Source organism: Convolutriloba macropyga, chromosome 4 (assembly GCF_964194025.1).
Source record: "Convolutriloba macropyga chromosome 4, txConMacr16.3, whole genome shotgun sequence".
Taxonomy (NCBI): domain Eukaryota; kingdom Metazoa; phylum Xenacoelomorpha; order Acoela; family Convolutidae; genus Convolutriloba; species Convolutriloba macropyga.
Genome location: NC_134471.1, coordinates 54,407,967 through 54,427,350, shown reverse-complemented (window position 1 = coordinate 54,427,350; position 19,384 = coordinate 54,407,967). Strand labels below are relative to the sequence as shown.

The window sequence follows — 19,384 nt, the reverse complement described above, 5'->3', positions numbered from 1 at the left end:
CGGCTTGGAATTTTCAAACTTCTTTTAGCTTTTCAGCGACAAAAAATTTGCATTTGAATGCCTATTTAATAATTTTAGGTCATTTCTTTTCTTCATTTTGTCATCTCTGTTACTAAATTACTAAATTTTTCTGTAGTAAAGTTGTACGAAATGTGAGAAAAGCTGAGTCAGCACTAGGTTACACAATTATCTGCAACCCCACCATTCAGATTTTTGTTTGTTTTTCTCCAAAAAACACAGCAGTTGGAGATGGCCAAAATTGTCTGATCAAAAAGAGAAGAATCCCGACTATAATAATGCTCTTATAACTGTGATGGTTCAAAACAACAGGAGTTGGTGAAATCAAAAATTTGTGTCTGGATCGGAGAAGGGAAAAGCGATGAGAACAGTTTCAACTTCCAAAAAAGGAAAACGAGAAACAGTCCCTTCTTTTAATGATAATTTGGATCTTCGATATGTATTGCATTTAGCGAGGGTTATTATCAATCACCAAAGATTCTTGATTTGAAAGTTAGTGGATGTAAATCAGGGCAAATTGCAGTGCCAAAATAGCCCCAAGTGTGGCTGCGGATGTCGGATTGATTACAGCCGCTCCATCATCATCGTCAGAATCTTCTGAAAAAAATTACTTTGTAATATTAAGCAGTACACATCAAAATTTGGTGAACTACATTCACATTTTCCGCATCTAATATGTATCACTTGTCATTGAGTTATGGTCTTGCCCAAGAGGTACACAATACTGAAAACTGTAAAAAATGATAGTCATGAATCAGTACTGATGTTAGAAGAATTTTAGATTTGTGCATAACTGAAACTAACTTCACTTTAGGTCCGGGAATTACTTTAATTTCACTCATACATGTAATAATCAATCAATTTTGAAACTTTCATCTGATGCTGTTAGTGTCATAATTCCGTCTCAATATACTACGACGTCTGACTTAATGCAAAAGAAGCTCGTCCTATATTTAATTTTAGGTCAGTTACTTCGTGAACGAATCGTAATACCCAATGAGTTGAAACTTGAATAGACTGAACATGCATTATCATGAGACTTCTCGCAAAACTTGAAATATCTTGTCAAGATCTTGGAAGATCAATACAACTTGGCAAACCTACATAAGATCTTCGTTAGATCTTGTCGAAGTAAATTGAAATAATGTCTTGACAGCTCTTGAAAAATTAAATATTATGTGTCTTGCCTGACACCTTAGGAAATTACACTTCAAATGATTACATTTTCAACTTTTTTCCAAAGTCTGGAAAAGCAAATAATTAAAAACTTTGCAGGTATATCGTTAGAAAATGAAGCTAAAATGAGTCAAGTATGTTCTTGAATTATTAAATTTTGATTTTTTTCCACTTAAATTTTGCTAATCAATAATTTTTTACTTCAGTTGTTGAGTTTGTTAACAGTTTGTTTCCTTATAACAGATTGCTGAACTACATTTTTATTTAAACCGACGAATGTCGATTAATTTGGCATTTTTTTAGTTTAGCTTTAGAATTTTAGTGGGACCCTTTCTGGTGGTAATCTAGCGTAAAAAATGAGTGTATTCTGTACATGCCAATCTTAGGTTGAGGTTTTGATCATACCGTCCCAGACAGAAGGTGTCTATGTATAGAACGTTTCAGACGGAAAGATCTTATACCAGGATTTTCGTGCATTCATATTCAGACTTGGCGCGTTCGGTTTAAGCTTTCGTGCGTTTATGTTCAGACTTCTATGCGTTCTCTAGATTTTCATGCATTCATGTTCAGACTTTCGCACGTTCACGAGACTTTCACACTTTCATGTCCAGACTTTTGCTCGTTCACATCCAGATTTTTGCAAATTCATGTTTAGACTTCCATGAGCTCGCCAGGTTTTCGTTCGTTCGTGTTCTGAGTTTTGTTTTTCGTTCGTTCATGTCCAAATAATTTTGCGTTCATGTCAGACTTTGTGTGCATGTTCAAATCTTCGTGCGTTTTTTCGGTGCCTCCAGATTATTTTAGTTTAGACGCACGACGTCCCCCTTATGCGTTCCTCTTCCGTCTGGATATAGTTGATTCTCTCTGGGAGCTCAACCTGGAATCCACTGTTAATTTCTTTATACTGGAAGAAACTCTCAATTGTTGGCTACTCAACTAACTGAATCTAAATCGTCAGATATTTTAGCTATTTATAACTTTGGGTTAAATTATGTAAAATAATTTATTGTCTTTTTTATGCTGCTGTTTATTTTTTCAACTTCTTAGGTCTCATTATCTCATGGTTAATCCTTCTTTAATATTTTTCCCAAGAATTTTTTTTCATTCCAGTGGAATGATCTTACAAGTTTGTGCTTATCTTGATATTTTGCGACATCTAGAGTAGCCAGAATTTGTCAGTGCCCTATTTGGGTTCACTTAGTAGCAATAATGCTTTATTTTTGTTCCTCAGTTTTCACCCTTTTACAGTCATTTTATTCATTGTCCCTTTACAAACGTCAGCTCAATAAAGAACACAAGACATTCTTTTGAGTTCCCGGTCAACTCAATTTTGTTGTAAAGTGTGTCTGCTTGTAAGATATAACTATTCAGTGCAATGTCGTTTTTCAACAAAAATTATTGCCAAAAAAAATTGAAAATTTTTTTCGATTGGCAGGACCAGCTCAACATATTAACCTTTGCATTCGGTGGGCATGTTAGACTCGGTGTAGTCATTGCAATCAGAGGGGATGTATGTCCTGACTTTGTCCCCCGAAGAGTAGTCCTGTACAATCTCGTACATCCACATAGAAGTCTGCTCCACATTGCTGGTTGTCAACAAATTGGCCACCGCAGCCGTTCCTGACCCTGGCAGCTCCTTGATTACACCATCTAGAAAAAAAAACGAAGAACCCAGTGAAAAAAAATGATGCAACTCGAGAACATACAAAATCTCAGTGATTTGTGATCCTAATAAAATTACACATAATTTGATTTCGTAAGAGCTGGATAACGTTCTGAAAACAAAAATAATTATTACAAAAAAAGTTTTGAAATTAATTGATTGTGCATCTGGAAACAAATTTATTGAGTAAGATGTATATTTGAGACTCATCGTCTCTGGTGAAACCAGATGGTTATCTTGCAAGATCTCAACAAGGTTCTGCAAGAACTAATTCGAGCATAGTCTGACTGAAAACAATTTGCAACAATCCTGCTATAACCCTGCAACAATCCACAAAAATCCTCGCGATGATTTTCCATGACGCACGATCCTTCAATTGAAAATTGCATTAAAAACGCATGATATTTTTGCCTGCGTTCCAACGTATAAATTATCACAAAAATACAATAAATATCATAGTTTTAGCCAAAAGAAACAACTCAATTTCAGTCTACTACGCATTAGTCTGTTCGTGTTCCACAGTATTAAAATAAACTGTCAACCTCTCAACATTTTCAATCCTTTTTGTTTTTTTTGGTATTGAACAATTGAACATATATATTAATTTTCCTGTTTTAAAAAATAATAACTGAAAAAGTTACTTCTCTAAATTCTTTTTCGCGGGCAAAAAAATCTTGTTGTTTAAAAAGTTGATGAAAAACACCAATAGTTTCTAATACTGGTCATTCTTTCGCATAATTTGATCATTTAAAAAATTTCAAGATGCAGAGTTTTTTGCAAGACTTTTGGTTATTTTGCATGATCTAAAAATTTCAATGCTTATCAGGGATTATTTGTTCAATTTCCCCCAGCTAATATAGAAAGTATTTTTTCATTATCCAAAATTCAATTATCGGATTTGGGCGGCAATTACAACTAGCGGTCAAGATGGATTAGTGCCACTTTAGTAAGGTCACCTCCAAACAGATAAATTTAATTTACAGAAAACATGCTCAAATGCTTAATTTTGGAATAAAGTGACAGATTTTGTCACCATATACAACATTTTAAAACTCTCGTGTTCCCCAGAACACAAAATGTGGAAAATTTTGACAAAATTTGTCACCATATTACACAAAATAAACCATTATGCCAAAAATGTGTTAGTCTAGTTCAAGTTCCATTTCGTAGGGGCGCTAGTCTGTAATCATATTTTTGTTCGGACCAATTTTTGAAAAAGGTTTTAGAACTCTCAAATTTTGTAAGGATTGTTTTCAAAATAAAACGAATTATTATATGACAATAAAGCAAAGCAAATAAAACAAAATTGGTCAAGAAAATGGAAGGTTCTTGGCTGTATGATTTATCAAGAGGAATAACCATTTAAATTTGTATTTCAGGCCAGCGAACGCATTTTTTTAACTATTTTTGGGTCCGCAAAATAACTCATGTTTCCAGAATTGAAACTGTAGGGAAATTTGCGAAAAATTGTTTTTCTCACTAAATCCACATTGCAAAATTTACATTAATTTACTGCAAAAGGCGCATTTTTTGCAAAAAATCTTTCAGCTCCAAACTGTCAGCAGTCACCTCTTCTTTAAATTCACCTTCAGTAATCCTTTTCTCCTACTTATGTTTTGTATTTGAAAAACGATTTACATTTTTATGTGATATTTTTATGCTAATTTGGCAAAGGATTGAAGCGAAATATTAATAATAACCGCATTTACTCAATCCACTGATATTCCTAAATTATTGGTAGTTAATATCCCTGAAGAAGCCTTGACCAGGTTTGCGACCGTTTTCATAATTTTTGCATTACATCATCAATGAAGCAGAGTTTGAATGGGAATGGTAAATCTTTTAATGCAGTTTTGCAAACGATCTTGCAACATAACTATCTGGTACGACAGAACCGGGGTTGACCACCATAATCCTTTCTCAAACATATATATACGAAGTTTACGGTAACTTGGCAACCATATATATCTGACCATGAAAAAATCAACACTGCTCGAAAACTTCTGTTAATAGTTTCCTGGTTAAATTATTATTTATTCGCACTAAATGTTCGATAGTTGGTACAAGTTAGTGCGATTAGCACAAGATAACTTTTCTCAATAGTTTGGGGTAGCCTTTCACGATCTTGGAATATAGAATTTTGAATATATCTCACCGATCTCTCAGTTAAACAGTGTTGCAATCCTCTCGTTTAAGACGAGATACAATAGTCTATCAGAAATTTTTTTACTAAATACGCTGCAACCAAGCTTTAAGAAAAAGCAAATACTTAAAATCAATACCACAAAAGTTATTTTACAAACCTGGACCATAAACTCCGACTCTCATGTAGTCTGACGTCACAGGATCCATAACTTCTGTCAAAACTACGTATCCATAAAACAGAACACACTTTGTGGTTTTCCCTTGCGATGTCCGGAAATCGTAATCACACTCTATCATCATCATCACATTACGAAGGTCATTCGCCTGTGCGTTTGAGGCTATCCAGCCCACTGTTAAAATATGTTCTGATTTGAAGAAGGGGTCCAAAACTTCCGAGTCAGTGCTGTTGTCATCTTCATCCGCGTATTCATCAGTAGCGTTATCAATTGTTTTGTACATAGCTCCCATTCCCTGTTTACAAAAAATGATTTTTGCACCTGAACGACTAACTTTTTCACCTGAACGTCTGAATGTTATTTTATATAATTTTAAGTAGAACAGTTTTGAATAGAAAAAGTTGCTGTTACTTTAATTTAGTGAGCCTTAAGGTAAAACAATATATGAAATATCAAGCTGCCGATGATGAAGAAAAATAATTATGTTGATATCAGCTCAAGCAGTTGAGCATTTAGATTAACTACAGGAATTTAAAACAAATTATTCATTTCAGAACATTTTTGTCATTCTAAACTCTCAAAAGACAGAAGAGATTCCCAGGTTGAGGTGCGCGACCCAAGCCGACCCTGATCAGACCGACCTGGGTCGCCCACGGGGGGTAAACCACGACCACTCCACAGAGTCTGCACGTTCTGATCAGGGCACTACCTACGGTTTGTGTAGTCTGATCATAGCGTGGTCTAGGGCCTGCATAGTTTTGTGGTATGATCTAGATAGTCTGAACACAGCTCTTTCCAGAGTCTGTTCTGTGTGATCAGAAACTTTCCCAGACTCTGGAAAGTCTGATCAAAACCAAGAGGTCCCACCAAAAAAAATGACCAGTCCCCCAAAAAAGCAAGATATAATTAATCCCCGAGGGGACTCTTTTTGGTTAACACCTCCCAATTTTACTTGACGAACATCAAAGATTACGCTAATGACTAAGTTCTGGTAATTATTGATGAGCTGAAAAATTTTTTTTATTTGGAACTATTTTTTTACTGAAGAACCCGAAAACCATATACATCAAATTAAGTCTATTTTTCTGAAAAAAAAATTAATTATACCATTGATTACTTCTATTTCAACAGTTAAAAGTGTCAGTCTGGGTACCCCTGGTGCGCCATTAAAGTGGGTCTGGAACCCCCCGTGCGCGACTCAAGTCGGCCTGGCACCCCAGTGCGCAACTCAAGTCTGTCTGATCATTGCCCATTTTGGTCTGGATGGTCTGATCAGAGCTGGCTTGGGTCGCACACCTCATCCTGGATTGTTAGTCTCACTGTTCAAAAACAACGTTTGGTCTCTTGGGCCGTTTTATGATGAGAATGATCAGGCATTATAATACTGTATCAATTTTAGCGTGTTTTTACTATTAAAAAATTGTAAGAAAAGATATAGGTTTTTTGTCTTCCTAATTCATTTTTGACTCTGGTTTATGACTCAATGGTAGAGGAAACAAAAACACACGCCATGGAAAATCAAGAAAATTGAACTACTGGTATCTTTAAAAATGAAATGTGTACTGTCAATACTCTAACTGAATACATTAGGATCCGCAACTGCGTACAAATGAGCAAAATTGAGAGCCGAGCAAACTTACGCGGATTATCAGCAGAGACAGTCTCATCATGTTGTTACATGAGTGAAAGAGTTTCAAAACGGATTTGCCTTACGCACTAATTTTTACCACCCGGGTTGAGGTTCCAACGCTTAAAAGTTGCTTAAAAATGTAAAATTTGCTTTGAATACGGTTAATGTTTTTACGAATTGCGTTTACGGAAGAAAAGGGAAATGATCGCTAAGAATCGCAAATCTGACAAATATTCATAGCCATATTTGCGAAAATTATCTTAACCAAAACGAATATTGCAAAAAGATATAACAGTAGCGGTGAATGCGTTGAAAGTGTTGAAAAAATAGAATTCACCAATAATAATCTCAAAGCTCACAAAAATTTACGGCTAAAGTTGCCAAATAGTTTCAACGCAGAAAATGTCGAAAAACCGATTTACAAATAGCGGTGAATGCGTTGAATGCAAAGAATTATTCAACGCCAGGAACAGCAAATTGTCACAAAAATTCACCGCTAAAATTGTATTAAAAAGGTTTCGTGTTTACGATTTCTGCTTGCTACGTTTAACTTGACTTTCTTGTTCCAACCAAATTCAGTGGGGGAGGAACCACATACTCAACCGGGTTTTTTGTTCAGTCAGCTTTGGCTGATCGATATATTCATCGTAGAGGGTTGCGAGTGGTATCATTAGAAAGCCTGTCCTGCGTAGAAAACATAACTAAAAAGATTTCATTTGGATTTTTCCACGGGGTTATCCAGTTTTAATTTTTGTGAACATTTGACTGATTTTTGTTGCCATTGTTCACACTTTGCGTATTTTCACACAATTTTTATGCCAGTTTGGCCAAAAACTCTGTTACAATTTGTACATATAGTATTGTGCATTTTATGTTTAAACACTGAAGTTAATTGTTGAACAGTTTCATCTTAATTTTGGCAAAAATTGTTGCTAAATTCTTCAAAATTAGGCCTGTTTTTCACCATTTCTGCAATTAAATAGGTTTTTTAGTCCAGTTTGTTTAGAATTGTCTGATTAACACACCTCAAAACTGCCGACAAAAACTTTGTTATGTCCAGTGATAGCCAATACGTGTTCTTAGTGGACGAAAGGCAACAACAAATGTTGATGAAAGGCAATTCTCATTCGGCTTTTTGTCTGAAAACGAATCAGTTCAATGCCAGTCACCATTTTGTACCGATTAATCCAAAAACCGGAATAATACAGAGCCGAATCTTCTCTTATTTATTAGGTTTTTTGATTAGGATTACCTAAAATTATGTTGAACGAATTTTTTTCGAGTTTTTTATGAAAATTGGAACAAACTCTGTGCATATTTAAACACTCAATGATTAGTTAATAATCTATAACTTACATCTATAGTAGCATCCTCTGGCCCTGAAAAATATGTTGGGAGAATTGGTACGAGCAATCCGGTGGACGTGCGCAAGACGGCGGAGCGTGCAACGCTGTTGGAAACCTAACGGAGTTCAGTGATGCGAGCAGCAGGGTAGAAACCCCTAGGATTGGTCTCTTCAACTACCCAGACCAAGGCACTAGTCTTTAGGTGTTGCTAAGCAGGCGTTTGCCTCTTCGAAGGTCCATTTAGTGTCGGGACGTACTCTTTGATACAACGAGGCCAATTAGTGTTGGCTTAAGACTGTGAACGGGCGTAACGCTTACGGTGATCGAACTGGTCAACGCCAACGACTGAGGGAACTGCGTTTGCTTGGCTACCAAGTAGAAATTGGTTAGATGATATTGCGCCTAGGTCGGATGGGCCGGCAATTACGGGCGTTAACGGATGTGCGTTTAGTGCGTATTCCACAAGACAAAAAGCAGTGTTCAAAACTTCGTCAGTAAGGCGACGATTACCAAGTCTAAAACTACGTTCTAGTTTCTCCCAGATGCCACCATGGTGTGGCGCACTCGACGGGTTGATAATCCACTTAATGCGCTAACGTGCAAGATCGGCTGCAATATTGATAATATTCCACTTTTCGATATTCGCGCGCAGTTCCTTTCCCGCGCCAACAGTGTTAGTACAATTGTCTCCCGTAATATTGGCAGGTATAACCCGACCAGTGACAAATCGCTCTACTCCCATTACGCACGATCTGGCCTCCAAGGACGGAATAATTTAAACATGAATGGCACGAGTAGTTAAGCAAGTGAAGAGGAAACCGCACCTCTTCTCGGTAGTCCTACGGACAGTAACGAAAAACGGGCGGAAGTAGTCGACCCCGGTGAAAAGAGGAGACTGGTATGCGAGTCTTTCTACTGGAAGGTCAGCCATGATGGGTTGATTAGTGCCAGCGCGGAAGATTCTGCACGTGACGTAGTTGGTGTTTATCGAACGCAGTGAGAATCGTAACATAAGTATGGTGTAACGTTCCTGTCCCTTAGCCGGCAGATAGTCAACGCCCTGGGGAGGGTTTTTACTTGGGTATATCGCGGAAACAGTTTTACAAATACATGGCGTGCGTCAAGGAGGATAGGATGTTTTACATCAAAATGAACTTGGACCCGTGATGCGGCCGGCCGAACGGATTAGACCATTTGGGCGGACTAAGGGGGACAACAGGGCAATACGGCTACTCCATTTAACGGATTTGTTTTTTAGTAGATCTTTCTTTCGGAATTAAAAAATTCTCCTTGAACAAGATCAATCTCAGTGGGATCTATTATACCACCTTCGACATTGCGGTAGCATTCAAGGGAGAGTAAAAACCGGAGTATGTATTTTGTTATCCGTAGCAACTTTTGGTAAGAGCTGAACTTATCGAAGGCGATCAATTGTGGAGGCGGTTCTTTATTTGACTTAGTTGCGGAAGCGGCCAACGATGTGTTAGTATTATCATTTTTTTGGTTGCTAAACCGAGTTTGACGTTATTAAATATTTCAGTGCTGGTTCGAACGGGAACAGCTTGATTCTTGGGAAATCTGGTCCCTTAACCCAGCAACTTGATCGCAAAACTTCAGTTGATATACCACGAGTACCGTAGTCTGCTGTGTTGTCACTTGAGACAACGTAGTTCCGTTCGTCAACGCTTGTGTGTTCTAAGATCTCAAAACCACAATAAATATGGGGTGCTTGTTTGTAGAATTAGGCCATTGCAAGACAGTAGTGCTGTCAGTCCGCATGGAAACCCTGTTGGCATTCACTGTGAGAGCTATACAGATATCCCGTTTCAACCGAGCAGCCAGCAGCGCAGCCTGTAATTCCATCTTTGGAACTGTCATCAGCTTCATAGGTGCTACACGAGCTTTATCCACGACAAATGCAAGCTCCGTTTGGGGCCGATTCGAGGTAGTTACTGGAGCTCGAAGGAGTGCAACGGCACTGAAGACATCTTGCGAACTATCGCCAAACATATGCAATTCCAGGTGTTCGAAGTTTCCCGAAAATTAGCTCCTCGGTATAGTGATTTCCGTAAGCTTGGGTAGTTCTACACTCCATTCGAGGAACTTTATACTGTGTATTTTGGCTTTTTTCATCTCAATGCTGCCAGCGGACATGCCAGATTTCTTTTTGGTATCAATCGAGCACCAACGCTAAATGGTGTCACTAGACCAATGGGATCAAATACTTTAGACACTAAGCTCAGTACCAAGCGTCAAGTTAAAGACACAGATACTGTAATGGAGGAGCCTCAACTCACAACTAGGGTATCATTAATGTGATCACATTCCCAAGCACATGCAAAGATTCCTACTTAGATGACGTGATTGCTCTTAGTTCGGTGAATTGCGGTGACCAATCAATCTGATACGCAAGATTTGGTACATTGCTTACAAACTTAGTAAGCTTGAGCTCACCTCGATGGAAAAGATGCACCGACTCCTTCGATCTATTGAGAGCCCTCTCTGGGGACTCTAGGAAATCTAGGTAATTGTTCTTTTTGAAGTTTTTTAGGACGGCTTTGGTTGCTTCCGTTTACTGACCTATGTTGTCTCGGGCCGTGCCTAGCAATGCATAGTTAGCGCATGTGGGCGAGCCTTTAGCCCCGAAAACAAGGCACGTGTATTGATACACTACAAAACTGTTGTGCGGTCCTCCCGCCACAAAAAACGCAGTGATTGCTGGTCATGGTTTGGGACATCAACTTGGAGGAACACACCCTTGACGTTGGCGGAAACGGCAAAGTGATGTTGACGAAACCTGAGTAGTACATGGATTAAGTTCTGCAGCAAGTCAGGACGAGTGAGCAAAGATTTGTATAAAGAAGTACTGTGAAACTTTGCTGCACCTTTTAGTATCCTACGCACTTTCCCCGGTTTGCTCGGGTTGATTATGGGATGATGCGGTAGGTATTAACCTCTATCCCACCGCTGCTGAACCATGTGGCGTCAGGAACTGTTAATACGTAACCCTTTTGAAGGTCTTGGGTTTTACGTAACGTCGATGGTTTTTACGTAATTTTATTTTATTGTTGTGTCTCTCGAGAGCAGCTTCTCGAAAGATTTAAGTTGCACCAGTGACGGAAAATAATTTTTCGGGAGCTGGATATAGTCATCAGCCCACAACATACCGATATCGTACCTCTGACTATTATGAAAAGTTGTTGTTTCAATTATTTTATGCGCGCGAGCATCCCTTCGGATCGTGGGTAAATCTGCTGGTACGCGCCGTACAATAGCATATCGTACCAGGAGTTAACTTGACAAGCCAGTTCATAATCATGTTCAATAGTGACTTTGAAACAAGTCGAGACTCAGCTTGAACTTGACGGGAGTGGGCCACATAGAACCCAACCTTTGGGCAAGCCGACAACGAATGGAGAGCGCTTTTAGTCGGCTGAAAATACACTAACTGACGGATGGCATGGTAGACATCCTGTCCAAATTTTATCTCAAAGTGTCCATAGCTATATCTTAATGTATATAGGACGGCCGGATGTGGGTAAGTTTCTTGCATGGACTTATCGCAAGTGATGATGGAACCTAAGAATAATGATTCCGTCACTTAGGGATTAACATTCAATGCTTTGAAGTCTTGATCTTTATGAGGTGTCAAGGTCAATTGAAACTCCTTTGTGTTGATGAGCTCTTCTGCGTTTATACCCTCGACGGTAAGTTTTAATGCAGTACCTTGCAAATCCAGCCTAGCTGCGAGACTATCGGACACCCAAGAAATAGTGCAAGCGGTATCTCATAAAACCAGCGCCGTAGTACTCTTACCAGAAGAATTAGTAAGTTTCAGTTCCGTCACCAGGAGTGAGTCCGTCACATCAGCGACAAAAGACAAAATGATCGTGTTGCTTGGTTGCTGTTGAACAGTAGTCGGCCTTCTAGCACCTGCATTTGAATTTGAAATGATCATATTATTATTTGAGGGTTTAACTGGGAAAACCCTTTCAGTTACGTGAAGTAAGGTGTTATGGGAGCTGTTGCAGCCATCTTTCCTGCATTTACGAGGACTTGGGCATTGCCTAAACATGTGTCTGTCACGCAAACAAGAGAAACAGAGATTTGCGTCAGCCACAACTTTGCCTCTCTGCTTGGGTGTCTTGTCCTTAAATACACAACACTCCAACAGCCGATGAGTGCATTTGCATACAATGCAGATTCGGATAGATGTTGTCGGAGTGCTCTATTGCGGCTCCTGAAGACCCCTCTGTTGCGTAATTGCAGCATATGCCTTTGATGCAACTTTTGTCTTGGTTATTGGGTTGATTGTATCCTCAGTCAATTTTAGTTGCGGTATTCTTTATTAAATTGTGCGCTTCGGCCTTCTCTTTTAACCAGTCGTTAAAATCTAGCAGAGTAGGCTTCAGCCAATGCCTTTTGACAATGGAGAGTGACCATGACGCCTTCATATTGGACGGTAGCTTCTGTACGGCAGTGTTGAGAAGCGCAGCATTCTTTAAATCCGCCTTGCACCAGAGTGATTTGAAGACCTCGACAAGATTTGAAATGCACCCTGCATAATTAATGATGTTATCACTATTGTTCATCTTCATTGGCGGAAAGCAGCTAAGTTTGTACAGATGCGCTCTTACGACCGCCTGTGATTGGCCAAATTTGGATTCTAAGGTCGTCAGTGCGTCTTTGCACATTGCACTGCTGTAGTCGAATTCAACTATAGCTCTTTTATTTTTACCAGTCACGAGGGTCTTAAATTATGCCAGTTTAACGTCATCAATGACAGACCGAGAGTAAAATGCGCTCTTAAATTGACCATACCATTGGTGCCACTAAAGGGATCGGCATTCGGGTAGCGGGTCATTCCTCTTGCTAGTTATGGCGTCACCCAAAGCCTTAAACAGGCTTGCATTTTCAGATGCAGGTGCCTGAGGCTTGAGATGCGCAGGGCCACCCCAGAACAATGGTATTGGAGCGGTATGCCCGTATGTTTGATGTTTAATTGGTGTTACAAAAGGTGGTGCGATGTTAGTAGTTGAACTGGGGGATACTACAGGTTGCTGCGTGGTTGCTATTATCATTTTGCAGTGGTGTTGATTGTGGGATTTGATGAATTATGGCGGTATTAGCAGTGCTTGGGGGTAGGGCAGGTTATTAGTTGTTGGAAAGGGCTGTCTTATTGGTTGCCTGATTTACGTTTAAAGGTTATTCTGAGGAAAACGCCACAAACTTAGATTAAGATTGCAGTTAAGGGGACGTTTCGGTGCGTTGGAACATGGTACTAGGCGAACTTGGGGCGAATGGACAGTGTTTTGCTGTGAATTGGTGGGGACGAGTAAATACGTTGTTGTGCTCTCTGGAATAGACGACGGAATCATGGAAGACTGAGGAATAAAAAGTTGTTTAGGCGCAATTAAGGGTGGTGTGTTTACAATTGGGTTAGGAGGTGGAGTAACATTATGCAGGGAATAGGCAATAAGAAGTTGTGTTTCGTGTTAATTTTTATTTTAAGGAGGTCTCTGATGTTGTGCGAAAAGAGAGTTAGGCACATGCAACTGGCCAAGCTTACTAGCACTTTTCGGTCTCAAATACAGAGCAGGCTGATCCATGGTCTGATTTGCCTGAGGAATTATTGAAAAATCAGGTAAAAAATTTTGGAGAGCGACAAAGCCATAACATGTATCAGTGGCCGGGGAGGTTGCATAGGTGGCTGAAGGGGTGGCAGTGCGACATTTTGTACGTCGGTTGATGCTTGGTTCGCTGGATTCATCATACCACTGCCTGAAGGACTATGTGCCTGATGCACCCTTCGATCTCTGACAGATTGCTGCATTTCAGCAGGGAAGGTTTTCCGATAAAACACCTCTTGCTGAGCAATAGAAACTGCAACTCACGACCGTGTGTACTGAGATAGCATTTCAAGGTGATTTAATTTACGGGCTTAATTTTCTGTAGAAATACTAAGGGAAATTTTTCTGGAGAATCTTCAACGGGATGGTCATTGATTGCTGAGCCAGGACAAGAAAAGTTAACTCCTTGAAGCAGTCAATGAATTGCCTGGAACTGAAATTACCCTGTCCTCTACCCAGACTTCTATGTTTCCCCTGTCCTGAAATTACCCAGAAATTACCCAGGCTTCCTGAAATTACCCAGACTTCTATGTGATCCCCTGTCTTTAAGTAAACATAGTTCATTTAAATGATGACTAAACAATGAACAATTATATATAATTTCAGCCTCATTTTTTTAGCTGCGGCAAAACGCTGGCGGGGGTCTTCCTCCAATTGTTGAAATGCCATATGCTCCATTTGTATTTCGAGCACCTTTTTTCTCATGTCAATTTCGTGTTTTTGTTCAGCGAGGCGCATGGCAACCTATTCTTGTTTCTCAGCCTCTTCAACTTTTAGTTTAGCCATGAGAGAGTCATGTTCACGCTGGAAAGACATTGATAACGTTGTTCAGAGTGAACTTACATTGCGCTTGAGGATTAACGCCCTCGCATAAGGTGTCTCGGTCAGCAACTGAGCCAATGTAGCTTCTTGCTGCAATTACGAATCTATCATTGTTCTTAGTTACGTCACCCAACTGTTGCTGAAGAACAGGATAAATTGAATCTGGTTCTCGGTCTTAATAGCAAGCTCAAACAGTTCTTCATTCTTCTGCACTAGTTGACTGAAAACATCTTTCAACTTGGAAAACAAGCGCTCAACTTTAACCCTCCTGTCTTTCGGATCTGTGGCATGTGTGATGTCCTTTTGGATGATCCGTAACTCCGATTCCAGATCAGATCTTGCATTAAAGAGCTTTTTCAATTATTCCTGCTCTTCGGCAATGATCTTGAAATGACCACTTTCGCAATGTAGAGTAAATTCCAGCCAAACACGTGGAATGGGGGCTATACCGAACCCAAATGACAACAACTTGGTAGTCAAGACGCTGAAGAGCAGGAAAGAAGTTACCGAGTAACGATTTACTCAGCGAAAGTAAGTAACAAAAATGACGGAGCTTCTAACATGCTTTTAGAGAACGTGAGACTAAACAAGAAGACAGGCGACTGGCGAGGAAGGACCTGGTGACGAAGCACGACAAAAGAGGAAACCAAACGGACAGGGTGAAAATGACGGGCAGACGACGTGCGATGAAACGGGAAAAAGAACGGAGCGGGCTAAAACTCAGGAAAGAAACAGGCAACAAGAAGAACGGGACGGAAACGCTGAGCAAACGACGCACGACAAAACGGGGAAAAAAGACGGAACGGAGATATCGGACAACCGGTGCACGACAAGACTGAACAACAACGTCGAGCGAGTAGCACGCAAACGAAAAGTAAAGACGGGAAAAAACGGGCGGGAATCAGGCAAGCAACGAGCGGAGACGTGGGGATACTATGCTAGCAGACAACAGCAACAAACTCAACCAAACAAACTAGCCGTAACTCCAGAACAAACCTAAGTCACACCCTAGGAAGAAGGAGAGATGGGACTGCGGGAAAAACTAGCAAAGGTCATTATGCGGCTAAATATACCAATAAGAAGCTAATTTACGGCAACGCAGTAGTACACTAAAGGGATGAAAAGAGCAAAGAAATTACTAGCCTTAAATCCTTTAAGTTTAAGTCAGACCCTAGCAAAATTCGAACCTAAACCACCAATCAGCATACTAACGGTTTCAATTAAAATACAGCAAAAATTTAACAGACTGCAAAATGTTTCGGTAGACTATGACAGCTCAAAAAGTTAAAGAACAATCTAGCCGTAACTCTAGCATAAACTTAAGTCACACACAAGAAGGCAACAAAACCAAAACAACTGACAATCATACATATACAAACGAACATACAGCAGCAAACTTTAATATACTACAAAAGCAGAGCCAGTAAATGAGAGATGATTAAAAGCCGGGAGACAATCCAGTTTTAACTCGTGAGTCAACTAGGTCACACTCCAGAAAGTTACTAGACCAAAACAGCAAACCAGCATACTAGCAAAATCAACATACTGCAACAAAAATAAGGACATACTTCATCATATATGACAACATAGTACACCCAAGGGATAAAAGAAACAGAGAAATACGACGTTGAACGCAAAAAAACGGAACGATTGGATACGCCAAAAACGAATTTTTGGGATAGTGACAATACTGAATTATGAACGGAACACGGAGTTTTGAAAAGTTGAAGAAATAAAAATACGAGGACGGTACGATATTGAATCGAGCGACGAGACAAAGCAATGGCAATGCAGTTTTTTGTGTAGACCGGAAATTGTTATTTTTTTCACACCTTTTCTCTACTGAGTTTCACTCAATTGACAAAGCTTCAAGTTGGAAAAGAGATAATTTTGAAAATTTTGTCAAAAATTTATACTGTTGTCCAAGTTTTTCCAATTTTGGTCACTTTTTTGCAAATTCTTGAATACGGAACGCTAATCCAAAAAGCTGAACGGTTTTATGCCAGAAGGTACGGTTTATCATTATTCGATATTGATGTTCTAAGTTTTCTTGAATTGCATCAAAATTAACCAAAAATTATTATAATTTAACAGTTTAGCAAAATGTCATCTCACTTTTCTCTATATCAGAGGCCATTTATTGTTGTAGAAACTGACTTGATCTATTTTTTCAACAATTTTTCAACAATTCCACCAGAAATATCAAAATCGATATTTATTGTCTCTGAAATTATGTTTGTGGGGTAAATGGTGACCGGTTATCTAAAAACTACCCCGAAATAATAAGCAAGAACTTGGAATTTTAGAATTTGGGTTTGGATATGTTGGCGTCCGATCTCCAATAAGTAATTTATGCCGCAAAACTATTTCAAAAAGAATAGTTCTGTCCTACAGTTTGTTGCATTCGATCCACACCAATGTGGTTGTGTGCATCTCTTCCGGTCTCATTTCTGAAGCAAGAGACGCCCACATAAAGCAAATCTGTCAATTGTCAGAATTTTTGTCCTTCCATGGAACCAAGTGCACTGGCAGTGCTTTAAATTGTTTAATGAGCGTGCGGCGACGGTGCTATTGGGTTGAATAATTGCCCCTTTGTTTGTCAACCACTGGACTAATTTTGAAATTGTTGTGACCAATTGTCTGACTGTTCTGTTTTGATCATTTTGTAACACTGATACCAAGATTCTTCCGACCACCACAGATTAACACCATTGATTCCCACATACAAGTTTTACTTGATTGGTCACGAAAATTTCAAAATTAGTCCAGTGGTTGACAAACAAAGGGGCAATTATTCAACCCAATAGCACCGTCGCCGAACGCTCATTAAACAAATTTATTTAGTGATTATCGCAATTAGGCTCAAAGAAAAATGTTCACAAACCGGAGCGTCACCAATATAGAGGTTGAAAACCACTCTTTCGGATACTCAATTCATAACCGAAAACGTATTCAAAAGTAAGTAACCTTAACATTAAGCAACGTAAATTTAAACAACGATCATAAGTCAACGTATTAAGATTATGACCTGTTAAAATTATGGTGATCAGAGCAACACGTGGTTTTTCAGACGGCAATTTTTGAATCTCATTTGTCCGGTATTTTGTCTGATAACGAATCAGTTCAATGCCAGTCACCATTTTGTACCGATGATTTCAAAAGCAGAGCCGAATCCTGTCTTATTTCATTTTTACTTGGTTAATAATCCCTCGCTTACATCTATTTACTTAGTAACAAACAGCAATCTTGAATTAAAGTTTTATCGGTTTTTGCTAATTTAACTCAATAATATTGTATAATTTTTTATATTTTGACTTTTCAAAAACAAAATATCCATATCAGGAACATTTGGCAGAAACTCCTGTTCATAGTGGACGAAAGGCAACAACAAGGCTAGTTTTGGCGTATTTACTGTTCTTTGAAATCCCAAAAGTTACGATTGTAATACCTCGATGTTTTTTAAGTAAATTGGCATTTTTTATTACCAGCGGGTTCGTTAATTACAAAAGAAACCAAATCTGAGCGTACTAGTGACAGGTACTTTTGACTTTCTAAGAAGTTTTTCGTCAACCGAATCAGTTTCTTCTTCGAAAGCGTATGGTTATTTTTTTAAGAAAAGTACATATATCTGCCAAATTTCTCTGTTTGTTGATCAACTTGTTGTCAGACCACATCGTTTCTCTGGGAGGAAAAAATTTAATATTGTTTGGTTTTACCTTTTAAGTAATTGTTTTTCTGCTTTGATATTATAAACTTTCACAAAAGTTTTTTTTTGATTTTTTGGTATTTTTCTGTCGTTGAGATTGTTTTTTTCTCGTGTTGTCGCATTATTGACCGTTTACAAATCACATTATTGGCAATTAATATTAAACACAACAGCTTTGTAGTTAAAAGATTACGGCTTTTACTGTTCGACACCGACTTCTAGCAGAATTTAATGGAAGTTTTGTTTTTCATTATTTGTCGTTCTTCACAGTCGTTATATAAATTCTGGATAATTGCCTTCTTAGCAATTTCCTATGGAAAAACAAACAATTCTATTTGTCGATTTTCATTGAAGTTTTTTCTGGTATAGCTACAGTTTTCAATAACATTGAAATCAAATGTTTTAAAAAATACATATAGAAATATTTTCTTTTTGCTTTTTGTGTACCATTTTTGTCTATTTGTTACCTAGTCCCACTAATTACAGGTCATACATCAAAGGTTTTGCTAATACTAATTCAAGATATTGAATGAGTTTTGCTTGTAGCTTTAAAAGCATCGATACGGGTTTTTCGCAAATCAGGAAATTAATTTTTGATTTTTGTTGTTATTTGTCGTTCTATTTATAGTCCTATGACAGGTTGTGATTAACTGCAGATCTAAACCATTCCCAATGAATGAATAAACAAACATATTTACTTATTTTAAATAATTTTTTCTCCTGTTATAGTACAAGAATTTGAAATCAAATATTTTAAAAAGTGTACAGACTAAATTTTTAATTGTTTTTTCTCCACTTTTTTGTCTACTTGACACCTAGTCTCATTAATTACAGGTTGCATATCAAAACAATGATATTCACAAGGGGCATTAATGAATGTTTTTAGTGTACTCCTTTTTGCTTTAACGGCTTCGATACCAGTTTTTTTTACAAAATAATAAATTAGTATTTGATTTTGTCTATTTTGTCGTTTTTGGTAGTCTAATTTCTGGATTATTTCTGGATAATTGAAGGTCTTAACGGCCTCCTATGCTGAATAAATAAACCTATTTTTGGTTTCATTTGGCAGCTG

General features: G+C 38.4%; 1 protein-coding gene across 1 annotated transcript in view; it reads right to left on the bottom strand.

Moving 5' to 3' along the window:
* Positions 1-284: 284 nt before the first annotated feature.
* Positions 285-19,384, bottom strand: part of LOC142338519 (uncharacterized) — a 43,046-nt gene continuing 23,946 nt past the window's right edge. Inside the window, exons 2-4 of the mRNA XM_075388303.1 lie at positions 5,161-5,473; positions 2,650-2,844; positions 285-615 (exon numbers count right to left, since the gene is read on the bottom strand). Of these exons, the coding sequence (XP_075244418.1) occupies positions 512-615; positions 2,650-2,844; positions 5,161-5,473 (612 nt within the window). The 3' untranslated portion in view covers positions 285-511. The remainder of the gene's footprint in view (positions 616-2,649; positions 2,845-5,160; positions 5,474-19,384) is intronic.